Raw genomic sequence first — 23,701 nt, 5'->3', positions numbered from 1 at the left:
ACCAACACAAGTTTTCTAAATGGTACTGCTTACACTGCACTGAATAAAAGCCAAATGCTGTATCAAGGAAAGGAGACACTCTGAAAGATGAGGGGTGAAGTACCGGAGCCAGAGAGTACACAGCCACACGACTGGCACTGCACATCGATTGCATTTTCCTACAAGAAAAACAAGGAACTCTAAATAATTTACTCTAATGGCCATTAGTGCTGCAGGGGGGCAACGAAGGGGGGGCTGGTGGTGACAAAGCAATCCTCTTGGTTTTGTATAACCCACCGGTGAGGAATTTTTAACAAAGGACAAATATTATCTGACAAAAAATAGATGGAAGTCGATCTTTTCCAGACTGAAGAGCACACCAGAGTAAGTGGCAGCAGAAGACACAAGTCTGCACACAGTCACAAGGAGCACCACCAAAAAAAGAACGACCAAAAAGAAAAGACCTTCCTTGTCCCTGCCCATCACCTTCATCTGCAGGAGTGTCACTGCAAAAACAAAACTTAGCTCTGCAATGCAACTTCAACTGAAAGAATAATGCACATGGGAGGAATGTAGCCCTGCCATAAATCAAGATTGGTAGCTACCAAATAATGTGAAAATTGCCACGTTTCTCATTCTCATGCTAATGCTATGTGCTAATGCTAATAGAGTGGTGTTTTCAAGAGACCATCTCAAGCTTTCTTAACCCACTGGCACTGGCAAAAAACATAATGAAACACAGTACATTATCATCAAGAGTTTCAGTTCTAGGTACTTTAAAGATACTTGATTGTGTCAATCCCAATTACTCATTCTCAGCCAGGATGCCAAACAATTCCTCACAATCCCAAATTCAGTCATATTTCAGCATCTCAAACCAGAAGTGATCCTAGAAGCGATAAAGAAGATATAGGTCAATAAAATGCTATTTAATTACTACAAATATATAAATTTAACTATGTTGTAAGAAACATATGGCAAATCCAAGGCAGTAAGATAATAAAGCAATTGAGAACTAGCATGACCCTTATCCACCTAGCTAATTGTTGGAACCACATCAATCATTGTTATGCCTTTATTTATGAAGTTCATTAAAAGAAGAGCTTTTCCTAAAGCTCAAGCTGTTGGAGCTGTTCGTTTGAATGAAAATTTTGGTTATTATTTAAACAAATACATACACATCAGATTTCTTAAACCTCAGGAATCTGAGAAGGTGAATATCAGAATTGGAAAGCAATTAGAACACCTTACGTCCTTTGCACATATATGTGTGTATGCATGTGAACGCCTGTATTAGGTATATTTCTAATGCATTTTCATGTACATAAACATAAATACGTGGCTATGCATGAAGACACCTACCCTTTCTCAGCAGCACCCAAACCCATGAGTTGCATGCTTTACTTCTGGAGCACACCATGATTCTTCACTCAAAGAATTTATTATTTCTCTGAGGTTAAGTGAAACAAAACAGGGGTTCCACTTCTGGCTTGGAGAGGCTTGCTCCCAAACTCCACCTCCTCAGCTGCTGTCCCATTGCACAGCCATGCAGGTCCCCAGGGGAGGTGGCACCTGATGGGCTATCTCAGGGGTCCCTCCATGCACAGCGTGGAGCAGGCCACTAGAGGAAAAATCATACTTTGCTGCTGTCACATCTGTATTTATCTGTATTTATCCTGGTCAAAACTGCTTGGTTTATGGTTGATTCTATTATTTCGTATTTGGAGATCGTCCTGCACAAAGGGGATGCACGCATATAAGGCCCTCCTGGCATTAGTTTGCTGTTGATATTAATAAGTAGCATCCCATAACAATATGCTAATATTTACAGAATGCTTAGCCAGATTCAGCCCTAGGGCATGCACAGGCACACATCACACACTGAGACAGAAGATCTTTACGACAGGCATCTGCACGTGCTTTCAAAAAACATAACTTTGTCAATTTAGAGTAGGGTTTTCTAGCAAAATCAATCAGCAGCTCACTGTAATTCCAAGTATGGAACTGTGCATCTCAGGAACTCAGCTTTGAGGATCAGGATGGAGTCAAAACTTCCACCTGCCACATCCCTACCAACATGACCTTCCTGGTCATGGGACTACCATCCCCAGCTGCATCATCATCCAAAGTTCAGCCTTCTTGACCCAACCTACCTGCACTACCTGCCCTGCTGGCTCCCCATGTACAGCTTGAGGTACATTGCAGGTTTGTTGGCACAAAAGGCACTGTTTTAACACTCTTAGCTATCAGCACCATCAAAAAGGGGAGAACACCAGACCAAGGAAAAAGAAACACGGAATGAAGAAACAGCAAATCCTGATGGAGAGTGCAAAACAAATAAATAAATAAATTTAGAATAGGATTAGAGACATGAGGACATACATTTAAAAACAATCTGTCTCAGAACAAAACCATCTACTAGTGCATTATAAAACCATCCTTCTTCTTCACTTTTGCCCACCTGCTATTGCTTCTAATGTGTTTAATTACAGTGATAAACAAAGACCTTCCTTGGATTCCTTAATTCTGTTATGACCCGTTATTATAGTGCCAAATCAGAGCAGCAGCCACTGCACCCATCTGCAGTGTGGCTGATAAAAACCCACTCCTTTTAGGCACATGCATACCAAAATGCCACACTTGAGGGTGTAAAGGTAGGAGGAAGACTGAGTGGAATAAACCCCTCTGAGCTGCACAGCTCCAAGTCTGCTCCATTTGCTGTGCAAATCTCAGCAAAGATGTGGGAGGCACATCTCGAGTTAAATCTGCCTTATCTAGTGCCTGGTATTAGGTTCTGCTGTGCCACCTTGTGTTATATCACATCACGTTTGATTCAAAACAACACCATGTGGGTTTGGGTTGCTCCACTTCTACCACTTCTGTGTTTAATAACAAAAACAAATCAAACATAAGAGAGAGAAAAAAAAAAAACAACACACACACAAGAAAAGCATAAAAAATCACAGCAACTTTCAAAAGCTCAAACTAGGGAGCACAAAACAGTATAGGAACAATTTCAGTGCTCTCATTTTTCATTTGCTAAGCAGCCTCCAGTTTCGTCCGCATCTCAGAACATCCTGCTTTTGGAAAGATAAGGTGGCTCATGCAATAAAGCATCCCGATGGGAAGATAGTTGGGCATTTCTTTCTTACAGTGTTCGGCAATTGCTTTGGTTTTCTTACTGATTGTGAAGCAGATTCCCTGCCACAGAAAGGCAGCCAAGCATCTAACGTGCACAGTGCTGCTATGGCGTTGTCAGCACGCGGCGTTACGCGGAAGTGAAATTATGGCGTGATTCCAAATATGTTAATTGCTCATCTCCTTCATTATCAAAGCGCAGGTTTCCTCCTGACCTCGAGCCACGCTTTGGGAAATATCTGCAAAGTTTGGGAAATTCTCTCAGCCCTTAAAATTCATGCAAAGTGTGTAATGAAATGCCAAGCAATGAATCAGCAACTGTTCCATCCTGTTCCCCCCTTCCCAGAGACTGGAGCTCGATGACACACGTATCTGCGGGACATGAGCTGGGGCCACACTGCCACGAAAACGTGGGGCAGTTGATGTAAAACGAATGCTGACCCGAAAAGCAGATTTCACAGGCATCTCTCCATTTGCTTACTCATTTCTAGAAGAGAATCAGTACAAACAGAGTTAATGAGGGGCAGCTGAGGCGAAAACATTTGTGCCTCAAATGGTGAGCAGATCATTGTCAGCACTTTGCATGCATCACATCAGTGAGAGACGGAAATTCTGCCTGCAATTAAAATGTTCACATGCCAACAATGCCAATTTTCCTTTATTATCAGAATTGCGATGTTATAAAGCTGTTGAGCTTTGGAGTCAGGTGCTCCTATGAAAATCTGTGCTGTTTGATGCTTCTTAACCTTTAGGGTAGAGAAAAGGCAATTGAATATGAACACCAGAGGCTTGAAATAAATAGACAGAATAGAATGGTAGAATCATTGGAGTTGGAAGGGACCCTTAAATGCTATCTGGTCCATCGCCCCTGCAATGCACAGTGACACCCAGAGCTCCATCAGGTGCTCAGAGCCCATCCAGCCTGACCTTGATGTCTGCAGGGATGGGGCACCCACCACCTCTCTGGGCAGCCTCACCCATCCTTATCTTAAAACACTTTTTCCTTATATCCAATTTAAATCTGTCCTAATTTTGAGGCTCTAAATGAAGTGCTTGTTCTTTTGGAGGTTGACACCTGAATTTGTCTCTACCTTTTTCAACAGGGTTCCTTGCACTGAGAAATTTCAGCACGGCCTGGTAAGACTAATTAATTTGTTCCTGCAAATGCAGTATTTATATGAATATTAGTCATGCACATCAAACTATTAGGTGCCTCAGCAAGCTGCAAACAATTACCCTCAGTGCCTTACAGGCGTTTGTAGGCATTCAAAGCCTTGGTGAAACCCTACTGCCTCCTGCAGTCTAATGGGAGCCTTGCCTTGTCATCAGCAGCACCCAAATTCCATCCTTCATGTTTCTGGTAAACACGGTTATTCCAAGCTTTGCAAATTCAGATCATCAAAAACAAACAGCTAACGTCACAAAGATTAACACCTGTAAAGCACTTTGAAGGAGAAAAACACTGCATAATCCCCAAATATTACATTATTTATCAGACGACCTGATTTTAAATGTTACGTTTGGCTTATTTTTATCACAAAGAAAAACAAGTTCCTGCTAGCTTGCTTTACAAAACCAATTACCAGTGATCATTGTATTGTGCTGCACAACAATATGCAGCATTGCCCCAAAAAGCATATCTACTGCTCCAGAGCTGTTTAGTGGAAAATTAACTCGCACAGTGGATTGCAATACACGCATACATGCAATTCTAATAATGGGTATGAACTTGAAGCATCTTTCTTAAAAATATAAGAGTGTGTAATTTTGTTTATTTCATCTTTTCCTGACTTGTCGTGATTTCAGTATCTGCTCCTCAACAGACTACCCCTAATCAGAATAAAGCTGTAAGAGAATAGTAAATGCGGCATCAAGAGTTGCTTCAAACTTATTTTAAAGTCTCATCAGCTATTTTGGCTTTGTTAGAATATAAATCCACTCAGCAGAGAGAAGTCAGTAAAGACGGACTTGGTGGCATGGAAAAAGAGATGCGCAGACTTTACGAAACCTGAGAGGGCACAGGCAGTGTGCTAGGGCTGTCTGCAGTCTGAAAACAGAAAGACAATGCTGCAAAACATTTAAAACGTATTTCATCTCATTTTTATGCTTTTTGTAGACCAACTTAAAAGCTTTACTCGTTTGATTTCCTTCTTCCCAGGGAAAAGTCTTTAAAAAAATTGTAACAAATTAAACAACAGGAAACAATCAAAGGCGGATCTTTAAGTGCCAAATGAGGTTCCTAATTAAAGGGGGAAGTGCATAAATCAGGAATGACAAAGTAGTAGCCTTGGAATTACAAAGGAAATGAAACACAAAGCTTGAGATTACACTTGAATATATATTTCTTTAAACATACTGTGATTCTCATTTAAAAAAAAAGAATTTAATAAATAAATAGGGGCACCTATGAGTTATCAGAACTATACCCCCAGCAGCTATTTCTGGTGGTGCTACTTGTACTTACAATAGCTGGTATTTTACAGCACGCACACTGAAATAACAAACACTGAATGACAAATTGCTGAAGGACTCAACCAACAGGAGACACCTGAGCAGAAGGTCCTGGCAGCATCACTGGTGGCTGACACAGGAGGGTGAGGTAAGGAAAAAAGGAAAGACAGGAAATGGAAATTTCAGAAATGCTGAGGGCAGTGGAGCACACCAAGTGGCAGAGAGGAATTACATTTGCTCCTGCTTCTGGTGGGCAAAGAAGATGGAGGCCTATGGGGTAGATACAGTAGGAAATCCTATCATAAGGAAGATGGCAGCTCCCAGCTCAGTGGGATGGATTTTCATGTGAGTTTCTATGGATCTGAGCATGGGACAAAGAGCCCAGTATTATGCTCTGCTCCCTCTGCACTGAGAACTGAAATCACTGCTGGAAACCCTAAACTTTTCTTCCCTTTCCAGGAGCTTTGGCACAGGCACACGGGTTCTGTGGTAACGGTCATCCGATTCCCAGGTTGCGATTTTGTCCTAAAAGCACTCTGGACTCACTTTTCTCTACTTCAGCAGCTGCTAAGGCAGTCTGAAATATTCTGGCAGCTAGATGCTCAAGTGGCTTGACTTTCAGCTTGTTCTTCACTGCTGCCCAAAGGGCAAACAGAAGTGAGTGGCTTGTTCAAAAGAGTTCAAGCCTCTACTGAATAGCTGATTGCAGTTCTAATTACCATGGGTTTACATCATTAGGGATAGCAACTGAAAAGGAGCTCTAATTCTAACACTGAGATCAGCCATAGTTTTTTTCCTTCGGCTCTCACCACTAAATGACTGCTTTCCAACACTTCTTGTAAGGACAGGAAGGAAAAGTTTCCTTTCTGTGGGGGAAACGGAATCTCAATAAAGTATAAATATAATGGTTTTGCTTATAAAAGTGAGTGGACATACTCTGAGGCTAGCAGCAGTAGCAGATCTCACTCCACTCGGGTATTTCATGCTCAGTCTTGCTGCTCACTTATGCCCAAGCACTGTATTTTGACACTGCAGATCAAAGAGCAATCTGATGTCCATCACGCTGCCATAATGTGCATGCAAGTAGAAGTAGTTACAATACGTTGTTTGTAAAGCTTTCACACTGTGACCAAAGGATCTTCTGACTGTGCCAGGACTAGGGGGAACCCAAAGCTGCAGCCAGCACTCTAAAGAAGATGACACACATCTTCATATTACTACGTGATGTTTCAAGAGCCTGAACACCAGATAAAGAAAGAGAAAATAAAAGTCCTTCCATTTTAGGCTATCAAAAGACACTTCAAGTCCAGAGCAGCTGACTCCAGCACGCACTTCTGGCACAGGAAGGAGAAGGTACCTCCTCTCTAAGAGAAGCAGTGGATGTCAATGAGCCTCACATGCCAAGAGCACCACTGGAACAGCAAGGGAGGCTCCATACAGATAAGCAGTTTTAACAGGTTTATTGCTTGAGCGCTCTGTAATTTTGTTCCATTGCTGCAAATCTCTGCTGAAGTTACACCTGTTACCTTCTTGAGACCTCTAAGTCAGGGACCAAGAGAGGCTTCCCCGCTTTGTCCTGCCTCATCTCCCCCAGCAAACATCCACCATTCACAGCTGAACCATGAATAGAGATTTTACTACTGACTGCACTTACATGGAGGCCAGCACTCAGGTGCCAACTGATGGGCATTTGATATTACTTAGTTTTTTCCTCCCACGAAATACACTTAGTTTTGAAACACTGGTGTTTATCGTCTATGTCTCAAAAGACTGAATTCCATTCCCCAATTTGATGTGAATTTGGCACTAGGGAAAGCAACTATAAACTGCACTTGTTTGCAGATGGCATGTGAATGACATCCCACCTGAATGCTTTTACTTTGATCTGGAGCAGAGTGAGAAGAACATCTCAGAGGGGATTATGTAGATCAGGCCCAAGGTCTGTGCTATTCTCAACCTCCTGGTCAATAGAAATGCTAAAAGCTTGGAAGGGAAACTGTCCATTCAAACCTGCAGAAAAACTACTCATCCCAATTCTTGTAACTGAACACAAAACAGACACAATAGTGTTGGATGGTTTACAGAAAACTAGCCTAGAATTGAAAAAAAAACACCCATAAAATCATGTTTAATCTGAGGTTATTTGAAAAATACATCAGTAAGACATGCAGATACTCTCAGTCAGACAAATGCTAGATCTGACTGACCCAAATGCAGCACAGGCAGAATCCCTTGTTCTCAAACAGCCCCCACCTGTCCTGGCACAGACACGGCTCCCTGCAATAGAAGTCACTCGGGAAACAGGGAGGTTATTCAAACAGAATGTTGTTTTTATTATGAATAGATTCTATGCAGAATGAAGAGGTATTTGAATCACTCCGTGTAGACAAGGCTTCAATGTGAAATGGATTTCAGATGCCAAATATACCTTTGTTTTGTTGCTGCTTTCTTTGCTTTTACTTGGTAGGTTCCATGTTTAAAGATGCTGGGTCTTGCTTCAGTTAAAAATATTTGAAATAAAGATATGCCTTCTTGTGACCTTATTAACAATAATTCTCTAAAATAAATGAGATGTGCAATGACATAGTGCATTGCATTTTGTAATCAGGGGTGCTGGCATTTTCACAGACCCAGGCCCTGAACAGACCTCCTTCACTGCCAAGCATCTTCTTGTCACATCCCCCTGCTGGGCTTCACCTTCACCCAGCAATGGCTTCCTGCCTCCTCCAGTCTAACTTGACTAAGGCTCTAATGGCTTAGAACCTTCTATATGATCCCTATAAAATTCCTCACAGCCAAACAACACCCATTTGATCCTCAGTCAAGACCTCTCTTTGGCTCGAGGACCTTAACTCTCCTGTCTAGTAGCTAAAGACAATGATGTTATCCCCTCTGTCCCTTCATTTTGCTAGGTAACAGCAGCTTTTCCAACCTGCTCTCATGTACAGCTCTATCAGCCACCTGCACCCTTCCTCCTGAATCCCTCAAGTGTTAGAGCCCAAACCATGAGATGGGCTTAGGGAGCATTTTCCAGCATTGAGATGCCTGGTTGATGTGCGGCTGCCTGATAGCAGCTGAGCACTTTCTTTACTGGACACCAGAGGGAGGAGGAGGAAAAGACAACTGATAGGGATGCTTTGGAAAAATTGCTCCAGGAGCCCTGAATTTGCTTACAAACAGTGGAGCCAAATGTATTTCTGCAATGGGATCAAGGAGACTGACGTGTTGTCTACTTGGGAAGGGGACAGCAAATGCTCAACATGTGTTTAGTATTTCAATTCAGAAAAAAAAATTAATTAATTAAAAAAGAGACTCAGCAAGATTACCAGGGAACTATTTACTACCCTATTGAAACTGTGCCTTTATTTCCTCATCAAATCTTTTCATTACGCCTTCAAGGCATAAGGAGGATTATTAAATGTCAGCCACAATTCAAATAATTAATGTATGGTGGTACCAGATATATATGTGCTCTCACGGAGAATTAATAATAGCTGCTATCTTTCTTCCAACCATATTTTTTCCAAAATGCATATATTAATCATGAGTCTGCAGTGCATTTTTTAAGCCTATCCAGTATTGATGGTCTCCAGGGAACTCACGCTTGGAAAATTGGAGAGCTTGTAATATATTCCATTCTCCACTTTTTAATTTACTAACAAAATATTAAAGTAAAGTAAGCATTTGGAAAAGAAGGCGGATAAGAAAGGCTTTGCTTGCTCCAGAACTGCGATTAATTGCAGAATCCACATCCTCCATTCCTTGAAATAGCCCTTCAAAAACAATAAACCAGAGCTGCCAATTCAGAAGGCAGCCTGTTCCCATTAAATGGACCGGCTTTGGTTGCCAATTTTCTACAATTGAAACACTTTGGGAAGGTTTCGGCACTTCCACAGCCAGTGCTGCTCACAGGGCTGAGTTCAGCCTCTGCTCCTTGCTCTCCTCCCCTCTGTCCCTTCAGTGCCCATCCCTGTAAGGTGCTCATTTGTGCATCATCCATGCAAATCACCACGCCTCAGCAATGCAACCAAAACTGAGTTCAGCTCCTCATTGCCAGCAAATAAACAGGCCAAGAAGCATTTCAATTGCTCACAACCTGGGAAAGTTTAAATGCTTCTAACTCCAGCTGCATCCCAGGTATAACACTTCCACAATGAATAGTCCATGGCTATCTGGGTTTGGACACTGCAAACTACAGAATATATCACAAGCCTCTTCCATCCAACAAAACAACACAGCAAATATCTACATTCTTTAAACGAATGAAGTTTTATGAGCAGATCAGGGGACATCATGTAAGCAAAGGTGTAACCATATACAACCTGCTTGCCCCCTACCAGAAGCTGTGTGTAGTGCAAGAGCACACAGGAGCTGCACGTGTATTCCCCCAGCAAAGCATCAAATAACCAATAATTTTAACCATCCATTTGACGCTACAACTGCCAACATGCAGCAGTTCCTACACCTTCAGAGACAAACCTTTTCAACCCTGAAGTTTAAGGGAGCAGATCTTTCATGACATGCATGTTTTTGGATAATTTGAAGAAGAAATATTCTCAAGCAGTTTTAAGGACTTACCTCCTCGCTGCACCAGCAACGTGACCTCACTTCCCTTCGGACATTCAATCAGCATATCCACCACCTGGTTGTGAGTGAGGCTCTGCACATTCTTCTTGTTGACTTCGACTATAAGGTCACCCTCCTTCAGGCCCCGGCATCTCGGGCTGTCCACAATCTGTTTCACTCTTTGGCCACCCCCACCGGGACTGTCTGCTATAGTAAAGCCAAAGCCCATGGGCCCTTTCACTATATGCACGGTTATCAGTTCAGGTTGTGTTGCTATTGAAGACGCCAAAGAGACTGTGTCATTGGGGTACCCATGGGGTCCGTTGGAGGAGACCTCAGCTGGGCTGCTGGGTCTCGCTTCCTTTGTGCCATTGACTTTCCCTGTTTTACTACTGTGGCTGGCTGGGGAGTCATAATTTTCCTGCCCGTTCACAATGATCGGCTCTTTGTCCAAAATTGCCACGGAAGTCACCAGGCTCGTGTTGGGGTCGTCGGGATCGAAGGGCAGGGGGTAGCCTCGGCACAGTTCGAGGTCCACGCTGGCACCAATGGGGATGGACTGGAAGATTTTCACAACTTGGGCGTGAGTGTGCCCCAGCACACAGGTGTCGTTCACGCTGACTATGACGTCCCCTGCAGAGGACACAGAGAGATATACCAGGTGCATACAGCCACACCACACTTGTACACCCCAGGAACACAGAACTGGAGCCCCAGCAGTGCACAGGTGCCACTCGTGGGCAAAGAGCAGCACTAAAGTTTTTTTTAAAGAAAAGCCATGGTACATTTGGACAAGCAAGAACTATCAGCACACAGTGGATTCTCCACGTAAAGCTTTCACACGCAGAAACACTTTCTGAAAGTGAAAATGGAACTTGGTATATGCAAAAAGGTAATAAATTCAAGCGACAGTGTATCGCCCATTTAGCAGTTATTGCCAAGCCCAGCTCTCACTGTCACACCCTGTTCTACTGACATCTGACAGGAGCAAAACTGAGAGCTGTAACAGAAGGCTCAAACAGCAACTGTACAAACAGGGTGCCATGTACCACGTCTCAGACATACTTCAGCCTGAAATCTCAGCATTAAGTTACGATTCAATTCTTTAGCACCGTAGCTATAAGACAGGGATGCTCAGCGTGTGATATTCGAGTGAATCCTATCAGGATTTCCTCATGTTGCATTCCACCTCCCTGCTTGCTGACTGGAAAGCTGAACATCTTATTCCAAAAATGCGATGAGGACTAAAGGTTGTTTCGAATTGCTTATAAAAACATCCCCAAAACCATAAACCAAAGTGGTGGTGGTGATTTTGAGTTCCAGCACCAGTACCTGTCTCCATTTTGCCATCCAGCGCCGCAGGGCCATCAAGCACCAAACTTTTGATCTGCAGAAATTCATCTGGCTCATCTCCTCCGACGACGGTGAAGCCGAACCCCCTGCTGCTTTTCCTTAGCTTGGTGTGGATGAACTTCCCTTTCAACTCAGAAGGGTTTCTTGTAAAAAAAGGTTTCCCTGTGTAGGAAGTTTGGAAAATCTATAAAAAGGCAGGCAAGAGCATTTGGTCTTCTTTTCTTCCATCCCTCTGCGTTCTAACAAGTGCACAAACAGCAGGGAGCTGGGACAGGGCCAGACTCTGCTGCTCTGTCACCTCGCTGCCCTCCACCTGTCTCCCTGGGACCAATCATGCAGGGAAAGGAGCGAGCAAAACCCTCCTACTTCCAGCTGCTGCCTTTGCTGTAGTTGTACGCACCACAGTTCCAAGGCCACACAGGGGGAAAAGGTTTTTTTTGGAAGGGAATATATTAAAGCTAGCAATGCTGGTTTTAATAATGTGCCTTATCTCTGCGTCGAGGTGGTTATATCCACTGCACTAAGGACTAAGTGAGAATTTCCACAGAAATGAGTATCTCTGTTTCATTCCACTTGGCCTTCTCCAGCAGCTCCAGAGCAATGTCCAGACACCCCATAACCCTTCAGCTAATCCCCTACCACCCCACCATCACTACCCCCCTATGACTTCCTCTGGTGAGGAGCAGAGGGGATGCTGACATCGCTCTTCAGAAACTGTTTCAAGTCTGACTCCTTCCTTCCTGCTCCTCACCTGCTATGGATGAAGCAGTGCTGTAGTGAAGGTGGATCAAAGAGCATCTCGAGTCCTGGGGGAGCTGTGCTGTAGGGCTGCTAACGCTCTCTGGGAGCACGGATAAGGGAGAAGAAGGTGCTCCAAAAGCAAAAGCTCATCCTTGCACAGCACTCTGCACAGGATGGGAAAGGGGTTGTGTACTTCACATGCCAACAGCGCACCTCTGCACTTTTAATTATTTTTAATGCTTAGAGGGGAAAAGCCTGTGCCACTAAGCCCTCTGGTGACAGCTCCAGGATCAGCAGCCTGTGTCACAGCCAGCAGAGCTGGCATCCTTTCAGAAACCTCGGCAGCATTGCCGTGGGGCTTCGCTCAGAAAGCAAACCTTGAGGGAAACTGGAGGCTTGTAAGCCTTTGAATGGGGGAAAAAATAAAATAAAATGTATATTTGAAGATTATTCATGAGGGGGCAGTGCAAGGACTCAGTATTCTGCCTTTGAAGGGTAGCACAGGAACGTGGTAATCCTGCACATGGCAGGCAGATGCTGTGCTCAGATCCCAGGGTGCAGCAAAACATAGGCAGCGTGTAGCAGGGCTTGGCCCTGTGCTCGTTTTTGGTTCAAAAAATGAGCAGAACAAGCAAAGCTTGCCAGCATCTGCCCACGAACACAGCTTAAACTTGCCCTTAGTAACAAGAGACAGTAGCACCACAAGCTATGTCCCACCTACAGTGTTTGCAGGGGGAGAATGTTTTAAAGGAGCGTATATGGAAGATCCCAGCAGTGCCACCAGAGGGAAATGGGCACACCTGGGTACAGGGCGAGGGGACAGGGAAGCTGGGAACAGTGCTACAAACAGGGAGCAAGAGAAGGAGGAGCAGCACTAAGAAAGGAAGAGGAAAGAATGAGAGAGAGAAGGAGTATCAGTGTGGACCAGAACATCATTGAGGCAGGCTAACAAAAATCTTGGTGCAGGATTTCAGTGGATGGCAGTCGGGAGCGGGTAGAGAGCTGAGTGAGGTCCCCAGCACAATGGATCCTGCATTGCCAGGCATGGAGTTTGGGCAGCCCTTGTACCATCTCATAGTACAAAACAGCACTTGGATGAAATGACCAGTGCTGGATGCTGGTGGATAGTGTACCATCTCCACACATGTTTCTCCTTGGTGCCAATCTGCATTACCTGAATATATTCTAATATCCCATGGGAATGTGCTGGAGGCCTTGTACGATTTTATGTTGTCTTTTTTTGGGAGGGAAGGCTGCCCTGTGTGAACAAAAAGAAATGCCCTGGATCGTACTGTAAGAGCTATGCTGTAAACTCATCCAGGAAGATATAAAAGCACAATCCTTGCCTAACAGTACAGCTCTGTAGAAAAAGATCTTCTCCTATTCGTACCTGCATTCAGCAGCAGTGGGTTTTACCCATTAATGTAACTCACGTTTTCGTGCCTTTTTGAAGACTTGGGACACTACATGAAGAACTGTCACGATTTTTTTCATGCAGGTAATCTCATCTGCTCCTCACATTTGGCAACAAATGTGGCTTTGAAACAATTAGTCTCAAAGTCTAGGGGAATTCAGATGAGCAGATGTGCCCTGGTGTATGATACTCCCTTTACTGGTTGTGGTGGGAATTTCCTTTGCAGGAAAAAACCTTGCTGTACTTTTACAACTGGTTTAACAAGGTTGTTACCTTGCACTGGTGCTTCCCGAACTGCCTCTTGGTTGTTTGAAACAAGGTTTGGAGCAGCGGGTGGTGGGAGAGATGGACACTCCTCTGTCCATTCTGGAGGGGGCAGAGAGGGAAATGTTACTCGTTTCACAACAGCACTACGAGTTCCTCCACATATACGCATTGGGAGTGTGGGGTTTGAGCAAAGGAGACATGTAAAGCACAGGAAGAACAGAAAGAGACATGCAGAGGAGGAACAAAGTGAATGGGATGTTCAAAAAACAGCTCTGGAGGATCCTCTGTGTTTAAGTCAAACAATCTGTGTGCTCAGACACTATTCCTTACAAACTCAGGATTTGCAACGAAGTGGTCTCAACATTTACATTAAAGCTATTCTTCACAGTCCTCACAACATCTGTTCACCCTGACTGCTAAACAGAAGGGATGATGTTGCGGCAAATGGAGCTGTAGGATGAATGCTGAGACCTAAATCTTCTCTCCCTTTGACAGGAGATGCTGTTCAACAAGGAGTGGGAAAGCTATAAAGGTCCAAAAAGAAACCTAAGTCCCTCATTGCCATTGGGTTGCTTTAAAAAGAAAATAGAAGGAAAAAAATTTTAAAAAGTGAATAAGGGAAAAAAAGGGGAGAGGGGGAGTGTTTTGAAATCACGAAATTACTTCAGATGTTTGAGCTCCACAAAATCCAAAACTCTCCCATGCAGAGAGGTTTCTCTAGTGTACGTGTAACTCTCCTCACTCCCTTCAGCAGGCTATGAGTCCCAAAGCAGCCTTTCCTGTGGTGTCATTTTACCTCATGAACACACTATGGCCACAGAATGAAGGACAAAACCATGAGAATGGGGCTGCCAAAGTGAGGGAGGGCAGGTTCCCCCCTGAACACCCCCACCATGGTGCCCTTGGTGCTGCTAACCTTCTGGTGGCTGCTGCTGCTGTTGTTCAAGCTGCTTCTTCCTCTTTGCTTCAAGAACCGGGTTCTCATATTGCGTCTTCCGGTTGATGTGGCTGGGGATGGAAAAGAATGATGAATTAGGAAATCTGTCCTGTGACAAGCAGGGATCATTGTCAGGTGTGAAACCTCTCTGAGGAAGGGAATGAAAAACCAAACAATATCAACAGCAGCGCATGTGAAGCAGTGCTCATCTGGGTGAGCCAAAAAGCCTGCTTAAGAAAACAAAGAGGACTCACAGAATCACAGAATCACCCGGGTTGGAAGGGACCTCAAGGATCATGTAGTTCCAACCCCCCTGCCTAGCAGGGCCACCAAACACACACATTCAGATCAGGTTGCCCAGGACCCTGTCCAACCTGGCCTTAAACACATCCAAGGACGGGGCATCCACAACCTCCCTGGGCAGCCCGTTCCAGGGCCTAACCACTCTCCTTGTATAGAACTTCCCCCTAACATCCAACCTAAATCTTCCCTCCTTCAACTTCGATCCATTTCCCCTAGTCCTGCTGTTGTCAGCCCTTTTGAAGAGTTTACTCCCCTCGTGGGTGTAGGTTCCCTTCAGGTATTGATAGGCTGCAATGAGGTCACCCCGCAGCCTTCTCTTCTCCAGGCTGAACAAGCCCAACTCCCTCAGCCTGTCCTCATAGGGGAGGTGCTCCAGCCCCCTGATCATCTTAGTCGCCCTCCTCTGGACCCTTTCCAAAATCTCAATGTCTGACTCCAGTATCAATATGACATCTGAGTAGGAATGGTAGATTACATCAAATACATTAAAGCAGTGATCCATTCTGTAAAAGAAATGAAACTACAGCAGGAAAGGTGAGGTCTGTCTGATTGCATTTTTAAAGACAGGCCTATATTGTCACTGCTTTAACTGCATTCCTAGGGGCACAGCCATTCTCCAGCTCACTGGAGTCAAACAGACAACAAACACAGGAAGTCCCAATACCTGGTAACACGTGCAGCAGAGTTGAGCTGCTCATCACCCATTAATTCAATAGTTTCTGTAATTTCCCTTTTACTATAAAGTTACAAAGAGTTCCCACTGTGAGGAGATGCACAGATTGAACAGTATTTTCTTAAAGCCCACCTCTGTGCCCCAGGCAAGGCTTACCTTTAAGAACTTGTTATTTTATCGTCTCGTATCCCACCATGTCTTTAATAAAAACCAAACACATTTTCAAGTAATTATGCTGTGAGCACTGCAAAGTGCTGGTTCTGAACTTTTCTGCTAAAGATCAATATTTAAACAACCAAAGAACCAAGTAAAAGCTACTTCATGAGTTTTGTAAAAGATTTTCCATTTCAAGACAGCTTCAGATAGTTAGGAGAAATTAGAACGATTCCAAAAAATGATAGTTTAAACCTTTTTGCCATACAGTTGTTTCTCAAAAAAGCTATTAACCAGTAATAATGGAGTGCCTGAATTAGAAGGGACAGATGCTCAAATTAAAACCATTTTGCCAGTTTATAGATAGTAAGTCAAATAAAGTTATGCCTCATTGTTGTTACTTTCCAGTTTAATTCCAACAGGAAGGCGTGCCACAGAACTAACTGGCATGCATATGTGAAGTGATGGGAAAAAAAGCTGGAGAAATGTCTTGGCGTGGCATTTAATAGCAGAAAAATATTCTCCATGTCTTTGACAAATAAACGTCAAGCCTTAATTATACAGCTTGCTAACCTTGTTTCCCTAGGCACAGAAGGTAGGGTCAGAAATGAGCCAAAGCAGACAGAAATCGCATTCCATGTCTATTCTGAGGGCTATCGTAAGCCATCCTAGTAGACAGGAGTATACACATAATTAAAAATTCATTTTATGGGGTCAGTGATGAAACAAAACTCAGCTCTCCAGTTTCCCAAGGGAGGGATTTGTCATTCAGATGAAGGAGCTGTTCTAATTCTGGCGAGAGCTGCACTAACCCCATAACTCCAGTCTGAACAACACAGCCCAGCACAAGAACCTCTGTGGGGCGGTGTGGGTACACCAGCTCCTCCACACCTCCTTACCATGCTCCTTACAACAGAGCAGGCATCAGGGCTCCACGCAGGAGGCTGTTGGAATGCTGCAGAGTCAAGCCCCCACTGCTCACCAGCCCCACCAGCCCCACAGCACAGCACTTACTCTACATAGTAGACACCATATACGGGATCCTCAATTTTCTCCCAACCAGCAGGCAACTCTGGAAATAGAAAAAACATTACTGGAGATCAACAGAAAGATGCCCCAGCTGTTCAATGTTAGATTTGCTCTTGGCATCAAAAGAACAAGTGGTTGATATGTTTTCTTTCTGGGACACCACAAGTACCCTCACGGCTTGGCCACCAAAGGCAGAGCAGCCCTCCATGGAAGCAAGAGAAACGGACACAGTGAACAGGTCAGATTTATTTTAACGCTGGCATATGAAGATGGGTGAGACTGCAGCAGACTACAGAAAGAGCATTTTCCTCTTCTGTACCAGGGCCAGGCCATCTAGGATCACCCCTGCTGATAACAGTATATTTTTTGACTCATTTCTTAGAGATTTACATCTCATGGCTCAGCCCCCAGCCCAGAGTAAATGTACATCTTGGAACAGGACAAAAGGAATTTAATGTAAACGCCCAGCATATGGAAACCACCCATGTGGGGCTGGCACACACAGATGTAATCTCACTGCACAGCACTTAACGTAAAAGCACATATTGCCATAATCACATGTAACAGAGATTCCCTTTTTTAATTGGCATAATTAACAAAAAAACAGTTCTGAAGATGAAATTAGTGCTTGGAAATGCATCCACTTTTGTTCCCGTTGATTTTCTAGACTGCATATACTACTTTGGCTATAATTAGTGAACATAATAAAATAACTTCAGCATCCAACTGAGGATTATTAAATCTGCATGTATTACTTAAGGGCCTGATCCTTGTTTTACTCATTTAAACACAATGTTCCTATTGGCTGTGAGTACTGAAATTACCACTGCATCCAGTGGTGCAGTTCTACAATGCTGTAACTCAACTCAAAAGAAAGCTTCACCATGCAATGGACTGTGCAGTTGTGCTCCCTGTCCCACAGCCTCAGCACATTCACTTTTTTTTAAAGTCACTGTCAGATAATATACATTCAAATATCCAGTGCAAAACAATTGCTCAAGATTTAACACTAAATTGACAAGGCCGATAGTGAACAGTCAGTGTTCATTTATTATCAAATGCAAAGATTTATTTTCATTAACAGTATCAATTGCTCAACCAACACAATCAGCAATGGCCCGTTAATAAATGTAACTCATCCTGCTTTAATAGACTTCAGCTATGTTGCCATAAGGACAGAAATATCTCCAGACTGGAGATTAACAGAATCTATACAAACACACATGGGCTAATTACTCAAAGTTTATGTCTGTGTTCAGAGTTGGCTGAAGATCAGATGAAATTGATTGCATGGTTTTCGCTCCACATTCCCTTATTTGCAGACAGAAGGAAGGTTTTTCATTCCTATCACTGTCTTATCCTTATTGGATTAAACATCTTTGGATTCCTTGAGACATAAGCAATTAAATGCAAGCCAGTGCTAAGATTTGAGTATAAAAATACTACACAGGTTTATCAGAGGATTGGTTTGAAACGAATTCTTCAGAAACTGATACTCCTCCATACTATACAAGGAAGAAGACTGTATGAAAACAAAAGTTAGCAAGCAGAAGGTCTTCAAAGTCTTTTTGCAAAGACTACTCTGGTTTGCAAAGGAGTCCTTTCTGGTGAACATATTCTGGGGCCAAGCTTGAAGGATTTCAATCAGCACGACTAAAACTTAGCAAGCAATCAGGGACATCACAAGTTTAGCTGCCATTTCATTCTTAACTTGCCCCATGGTAAAAGCAGAATGCCAAAGACCAAGTAGAGGAGGAGGAAAAAAGTGAATATGGGAAGGGAGACGAAATATGTAAATGCCTCAAAGTGAGTTTTCCACCATTTTTCTTACCCAGCCATGTTTATTTTTTAGTATTGTTTTTGATTTTTACACACAAGAATACAACACTTGTCTAGTGCTTACAACAGGTTTTTATGTTAAATTTTGTTTTGTTTTCTTTTCTTTTCAAGAACGTCCGTGGAAAAACAGAAATTCAATGCTTTCTTAATGCCAAAAATGCTCTTGTGCCAAAATCACGTCAGACTACTGGACAGTTTTCTATCTCTTCAGCATTCCACTTAAAGAAACTACCTCTGTACTACCAGAAATACCAATACAAAAAATTGCAGCTTTCAATGCATTACTTGTTGATTATGTAGATGCATTTTCAGACTTCTAAAAGCCTTAAGAAATTTATCTAACAGCAGTAATCTCCACAGAAATCTAAACCATTATTTTCCATAGCCACGTTGCACAGTCGAGCTTCTTAGCTGCTTTAAATAATTCATCTCCCTTCTCTACCTCTTTCTGCTGCACTGAAGATGACCCAGGGTATTAGAATTTTTCATAAACATGAGACTTCAAACACACATTTTGCACCATTAGGAATGTGAGTGAGTCACGTGGTTTTTAATTTGGCATGTAGCATTCTGCAGCCTCGGGGCATTTGTTAGCAGGTAAATTCAATGGAAAAATACCCAGTTTTACACTTTTAAGTCTGAGGTAAATACACAGACTCCTGCTGAGATGCTCTCGTTCAGTATCCTGTTCTACAGAAGGAATGGATGAGTGGATGGATTCCAACAACAGAACCCCAAAAGCAGGGATTCGGGTTGTACTCAACCATAAAGGAGCTGGAGATGAGTTCATCGTACACAGCTCACACTGCTCCCCATGTAGGTGAGTCCAGGAGGATTTGCCCAATCACATAACAATTCCACTCCAAAGCCTAGATTTCTGTGTCCTTTAGTGCAACGTTCTAACAACAGAAGGGTGATAACATAAGAGGTGATCTATTACTCCATCTTGCGTCCATCTCTCTGAAAAATACTTCCACCTTCCATTTTCTCATATTCATAAAGCAAACTGCAGATACACTGCAGAGCAATTTATCTGGCAACAACATGTTTATACTGAATACTAGTGCACTTAGTGAACAGGCTGTATGTTTTCATGCCCCCTCACTAATGCTGAACCATTTGAACACCTCCTCCTTCTCACGGCGTTATTTGCTAATCTCAGCAGTGTATCAATGGGCTGTGATCTCAATAAAGCTTTGCTGCATTACAACAAAGGGAACATCTCGTGATGTTCAAGCAAAACACTTGGGTGCAGAAGTGCCTGCCAGGCTTATCAATTAATGAGTTTTCCTGCATCTGTTTTTCAACCCTCATGCACCGTTCCAGGTATGTTACCCAGGAGTGTAGTGTTAAAAGTCATTCAAAAGCTGCTGGCTGCCAATGCCCCATCAATCACAAGAAAGCAGGAAGCAAAATAACTTGCAAATCATTACAGATACTGGAGGTTAATTCTCTGGTAATGCAGCCCTCCTGTATGCACAAATATAAACTGTAAACACAGTCATCTTTAAAGCAATAATATATCAAGTGGAAACAAACCCCTATGCAATCTCGTGCCTTTCAGAGCACTAGAGCGTAGGTGAACAGAAGCAACAACTACCTCCACCATCAGCACAAACAGAACGAGCACAGCTGAGAGTAGATATCAAGACAGCACTCTTCGCAAAAGAATGCAGCAAATAAAAGTGTACCACATCATCAAAAATCATCTGCTTATAAAATCAGCTACTGAGGCAAAATGCTCTGTTGCTTCATTCACGAGCTCAGCAATAGCACCCTGTGTAACACTGAAACTTCCTAAACTGCTATTTAACTCTCTTGTCTGGGAAATATTTTTACCTTTAGCCACTTGATTTCAACTTTGGCAACCTTAAGCCTCACCCTGAAGCCACTGATGCCAATGTAAAAGCCTCTAACTTCTGCAGGGGGAAATAGCTTCTAACAAACCTTGCACAATTAAGGCCCTCCAGCTTTCTTCAAACCCTGAATCAGTAAGAAAATCTGTGTAGCAGCAAAAGAAGACCAATACCTTTGTTGGCTAGGGAAGTTTTGTTGCTAAATTAGGCTTGTTGAAATGTGCAAAATCGAAAGATGCAAAATGACAAAAAGGAGAAAGCAATTAAAGGCTTAACACAGTGCAGTTGAAGTCAAACATCAAAACGAGAGATGGATGATTTACCTAGTTCACTGTCCAGTTCCTCCGTGTGTACCCCTTCTTCTCCAAGGGAAGAGCAGTAAATGAGATAGAAAAAATTAAAAGAAAAATTCAGATACCAGCACCAAGCAAGAAATTCCCTACAGCAAACAGCAGAACCAGCACTGATTTTCTATAGATTGAGCCCAAGGTTCCCATTTATCACAATCTAGTGACCAGAATATTGATGGATTTCTTGTATATAATGAAAAAAAAACGGTATACCTGTATCAACGGGTTACTTTCATGCCACAGTTTGATGTGGCAAAGCAACATGTTTGCATACTCTCTGCAGTGAAGCTTCTCCCTCAGATCTGCATGGTCTGACCTTTGTAATCCATTCTGCAGACATATGGATCTATCAGGAGGCCAGACCTGAATGCCAATGAAGAAATCTGAGAGAAAAACCTTGCATCTAAATAAGAACTAATGTAGCAAGGTTCTCAAGAACAGACCTAAATTTGTGTGCATGAAAGGTCTGACTGACTTCACTGTACCTACTCAGATGATTTAAGATGGATGTGAAGCAACTCATGACTCATTTAACTGGAGCCACAGACCCACACCAAAGTCCAGACGCACTGGTAAAGGCATAGACAGGAATTCTACAGTTTTAGAGGCACTTGGGACAAAGATCACATAGTTTTTCAAATACACAAAGCCATCAATATTCGTTCTTGCTCCATTTATCATTATCTGCTCCATATTCATAAGTTAACAGTGACACAGATGATTAAAGTATTGCTTAGCCTATAAATAATAATAATGCAGTCAGAAAATGAAGGATGATGACAAAACCAGAACAAAGATGGTAAAAACAATCGTGGACCTAATATGGTAAAGCATAAGCCATATAAGTGAATGATAGAAGCAAACAGAAGGTGTAGTGTCAGAGTACTGCTTTTGAAAATTTGGATACCTAGAAAACACTTTCATGATCTGTGATAGGTTCTACCAAAACATCTGTTCAGGAACGTTAACATGAAATACGAACTATGATAGCCTAAACAACTCCAGCAACTTGTCAGGGACACACCTCACAGAGAGATAACACCCGCCAGGCCAGAAAGAACATCCAACAGGCACAAAGTCCATGAACAGGATGGGATCGAGCCTGAAACTCACATGTACACACACACAACACGCACAAAAAATGGATCTAGAGTCGCATGACTTCAGTGGGATCCCAACACGGCCGTCACCAAAAAACGTCCAATTTCCAAGATGCAGTAAAAATAATTTTCTCTGTTCTTAGTGCTGTGACGTACAATTACTCTTATGTGCGAAGCAAGATCAGAACAGCCAGGCAAAACACTGCAGTGCACTGCTGCACTATGAAGCAACTCGTCTAATTACTGAATATTAAAAATGTTCATTAACGAGCAACTTGGTGAATGAAGTGGAGGGGCACATGGGATGATGAAACTTCTTAATTTTAAGGACATGATAAACAAAAATGTTGCTACTCTGTAAAATAATGAACTGAATTAAAAAAAAAATTACGCAGCTGTATGCCTCCAGTCCCAATTAAATAAATCATCCCAGTGTTTCCCTTGTTATTGCAAAGAGGACAAGAGGTCTCGAAGGCTTTCCCCTCTGCAAGGAGAAGTGCTGTGTGGTGTTATCAGGGCTACTGGGATGGTGGCTGAACTGCCAGGACAGAAGCTGTGCTTTGGGGAAACTGCCCTCAGAAAGGATAAACCTTGTGCTGAGTCTTTGCAACCTCCTCTTTAAACTGCCAGCAGTGCTCAATTGCAAGGAGGAGGGAGCTCTGCCTGCGTATGCTATGATTTAATTTTGCCCCAGTTCTGATTACCCACTGACATATTCATTTTTAGGCCCAGAAAAAGGCTTTCATTGGCGCAGCTCCATCCTGACAGCCGATGGCTCTGCTCAGTGGGAGCAGTTGGCGCCCGGCTGCACAAACGGCTCCTCACATCCTGCAAACCTCACACGTGAGAGGAAGGGGAGGTCTGAAAAACTGCACGTTGCACAAACAGGAATGGGCATTTGCAACCTACCAGTAAAAAAGGTCATGATGATCCTTTCCCAAAATAAAATGGTGATCGGACTAGAGGATCTTAGTGGTCTTTCCAACCTTCACGATTCTATGAAAATCGTAACTGGCAATGAGCTGACTCACACCAGTAGGAGGTTAATCACACTGCAAAAATTAATTTCACAGCACCAACATGGATAAGGTGAACCCCTCCGCTTTTATTATCTGTCCACCACGATAACACTGGGTTAGCCAAAATTAGTCACTAGGATAACGACACCTTTTCTGGTCTGAAGACAAAAGTTTCCATGGAAAAGTTCTCCCAAATGTTCAAGTTATTTTTGTCATTAGTCCCTTTTCTTTCAGCACAGGGAAAGAAACTCCATTAGCTGCCCTGCCTTTGGCTGCTCTAAACTGGACAGTGGCTTGCATTTCCAACATCTCAAGGAATACAAAATTACATTGGTGCAGATTATCAGTGGCAAAAATCTACCATTTCCAATAGAATTTGCCTTCAGCAATCCTAACACCAAGTGCACCTCCAGACTTTAACACTGAAAGAGAAGCAATTGAGTTATTTCTGCCCAAACACAATTCAAGTAAAGCAGGGTAACACAACAGAGCCCACTGATGTGTTCCTGCTACATGGGGACCCACGGCGTGTA

General features: G+C 43.0%; 1 protein-coding gene across 18 annotated transcripts in view; it reads right to left on the bottom strand.

Moving 5' to 3' along the window:
* MAGI1 (membrane associated guanylate kinase, WW and PDZ domain containing 1) overlaps nt 1-23,701 on the bottom strand; it is a 291,392-nt gene that overhangs the window by 41,608 nt on the left and 226,083 nt on the right. For 10 of the 18 annotated variants that reach the window (XM_042823242.1, XM_042823236.1, XM_042823237.1 and 7 more), the window contains exons 7-12: nt 21,023-21,058; nt 16,990-17,047; nt 14,826-14,917; nt 13,916-14,008; nt 11,467-11,649; nt 10,147-10,767 (exon numbers count right to left, since the gene is read on the bottom strand). In XM_042823242.1, the coding sequence (XP_042679176.1) occupies nt 10,147-10,767; nt 11,467-11,649; nt 13,916-14,008; nt 14,826-14,917; nt 16,990-17,047; nt 21,023-21,058 (1,083 nt within the window). The remainder of the gene's footprint in view (nt 1-10,146; nt 10,768-11,466; nt 11,650-13,915; nt 14,009-14,825; nt 14,918-16,989; nt 17,048-21,022; nt 21,059-23,701) is intronic. The other 8 variants (XM_042823245.1, XM_042823248.1, XM_042823251.1 and 5 more) reach the window with 3 other exon arrangements.

The sequence above is a fragment of the Centrocercus urophasianus genome, unplaced genomic scaffold, assembly GCF_019232065.1.
Source record: "Centrocercus urophasianus isolate 14NV4802_14NV808 unplaced genomic scaffold, USGS_Curo_1.0 seq_22, whole genome shotgun sequence".
In the NCBI taxonomy this organism is placed as follows: Eukaryota; Metazoa; Chordata; class Aves; order Galliformes; family Phasianidae; genus Centrocercus; species Centrocercus urophasianus.
Note: the sequence above shows the minus strand (reverse complement) of the source record. Positions and strands in the feature narration are given on the sequence as shown.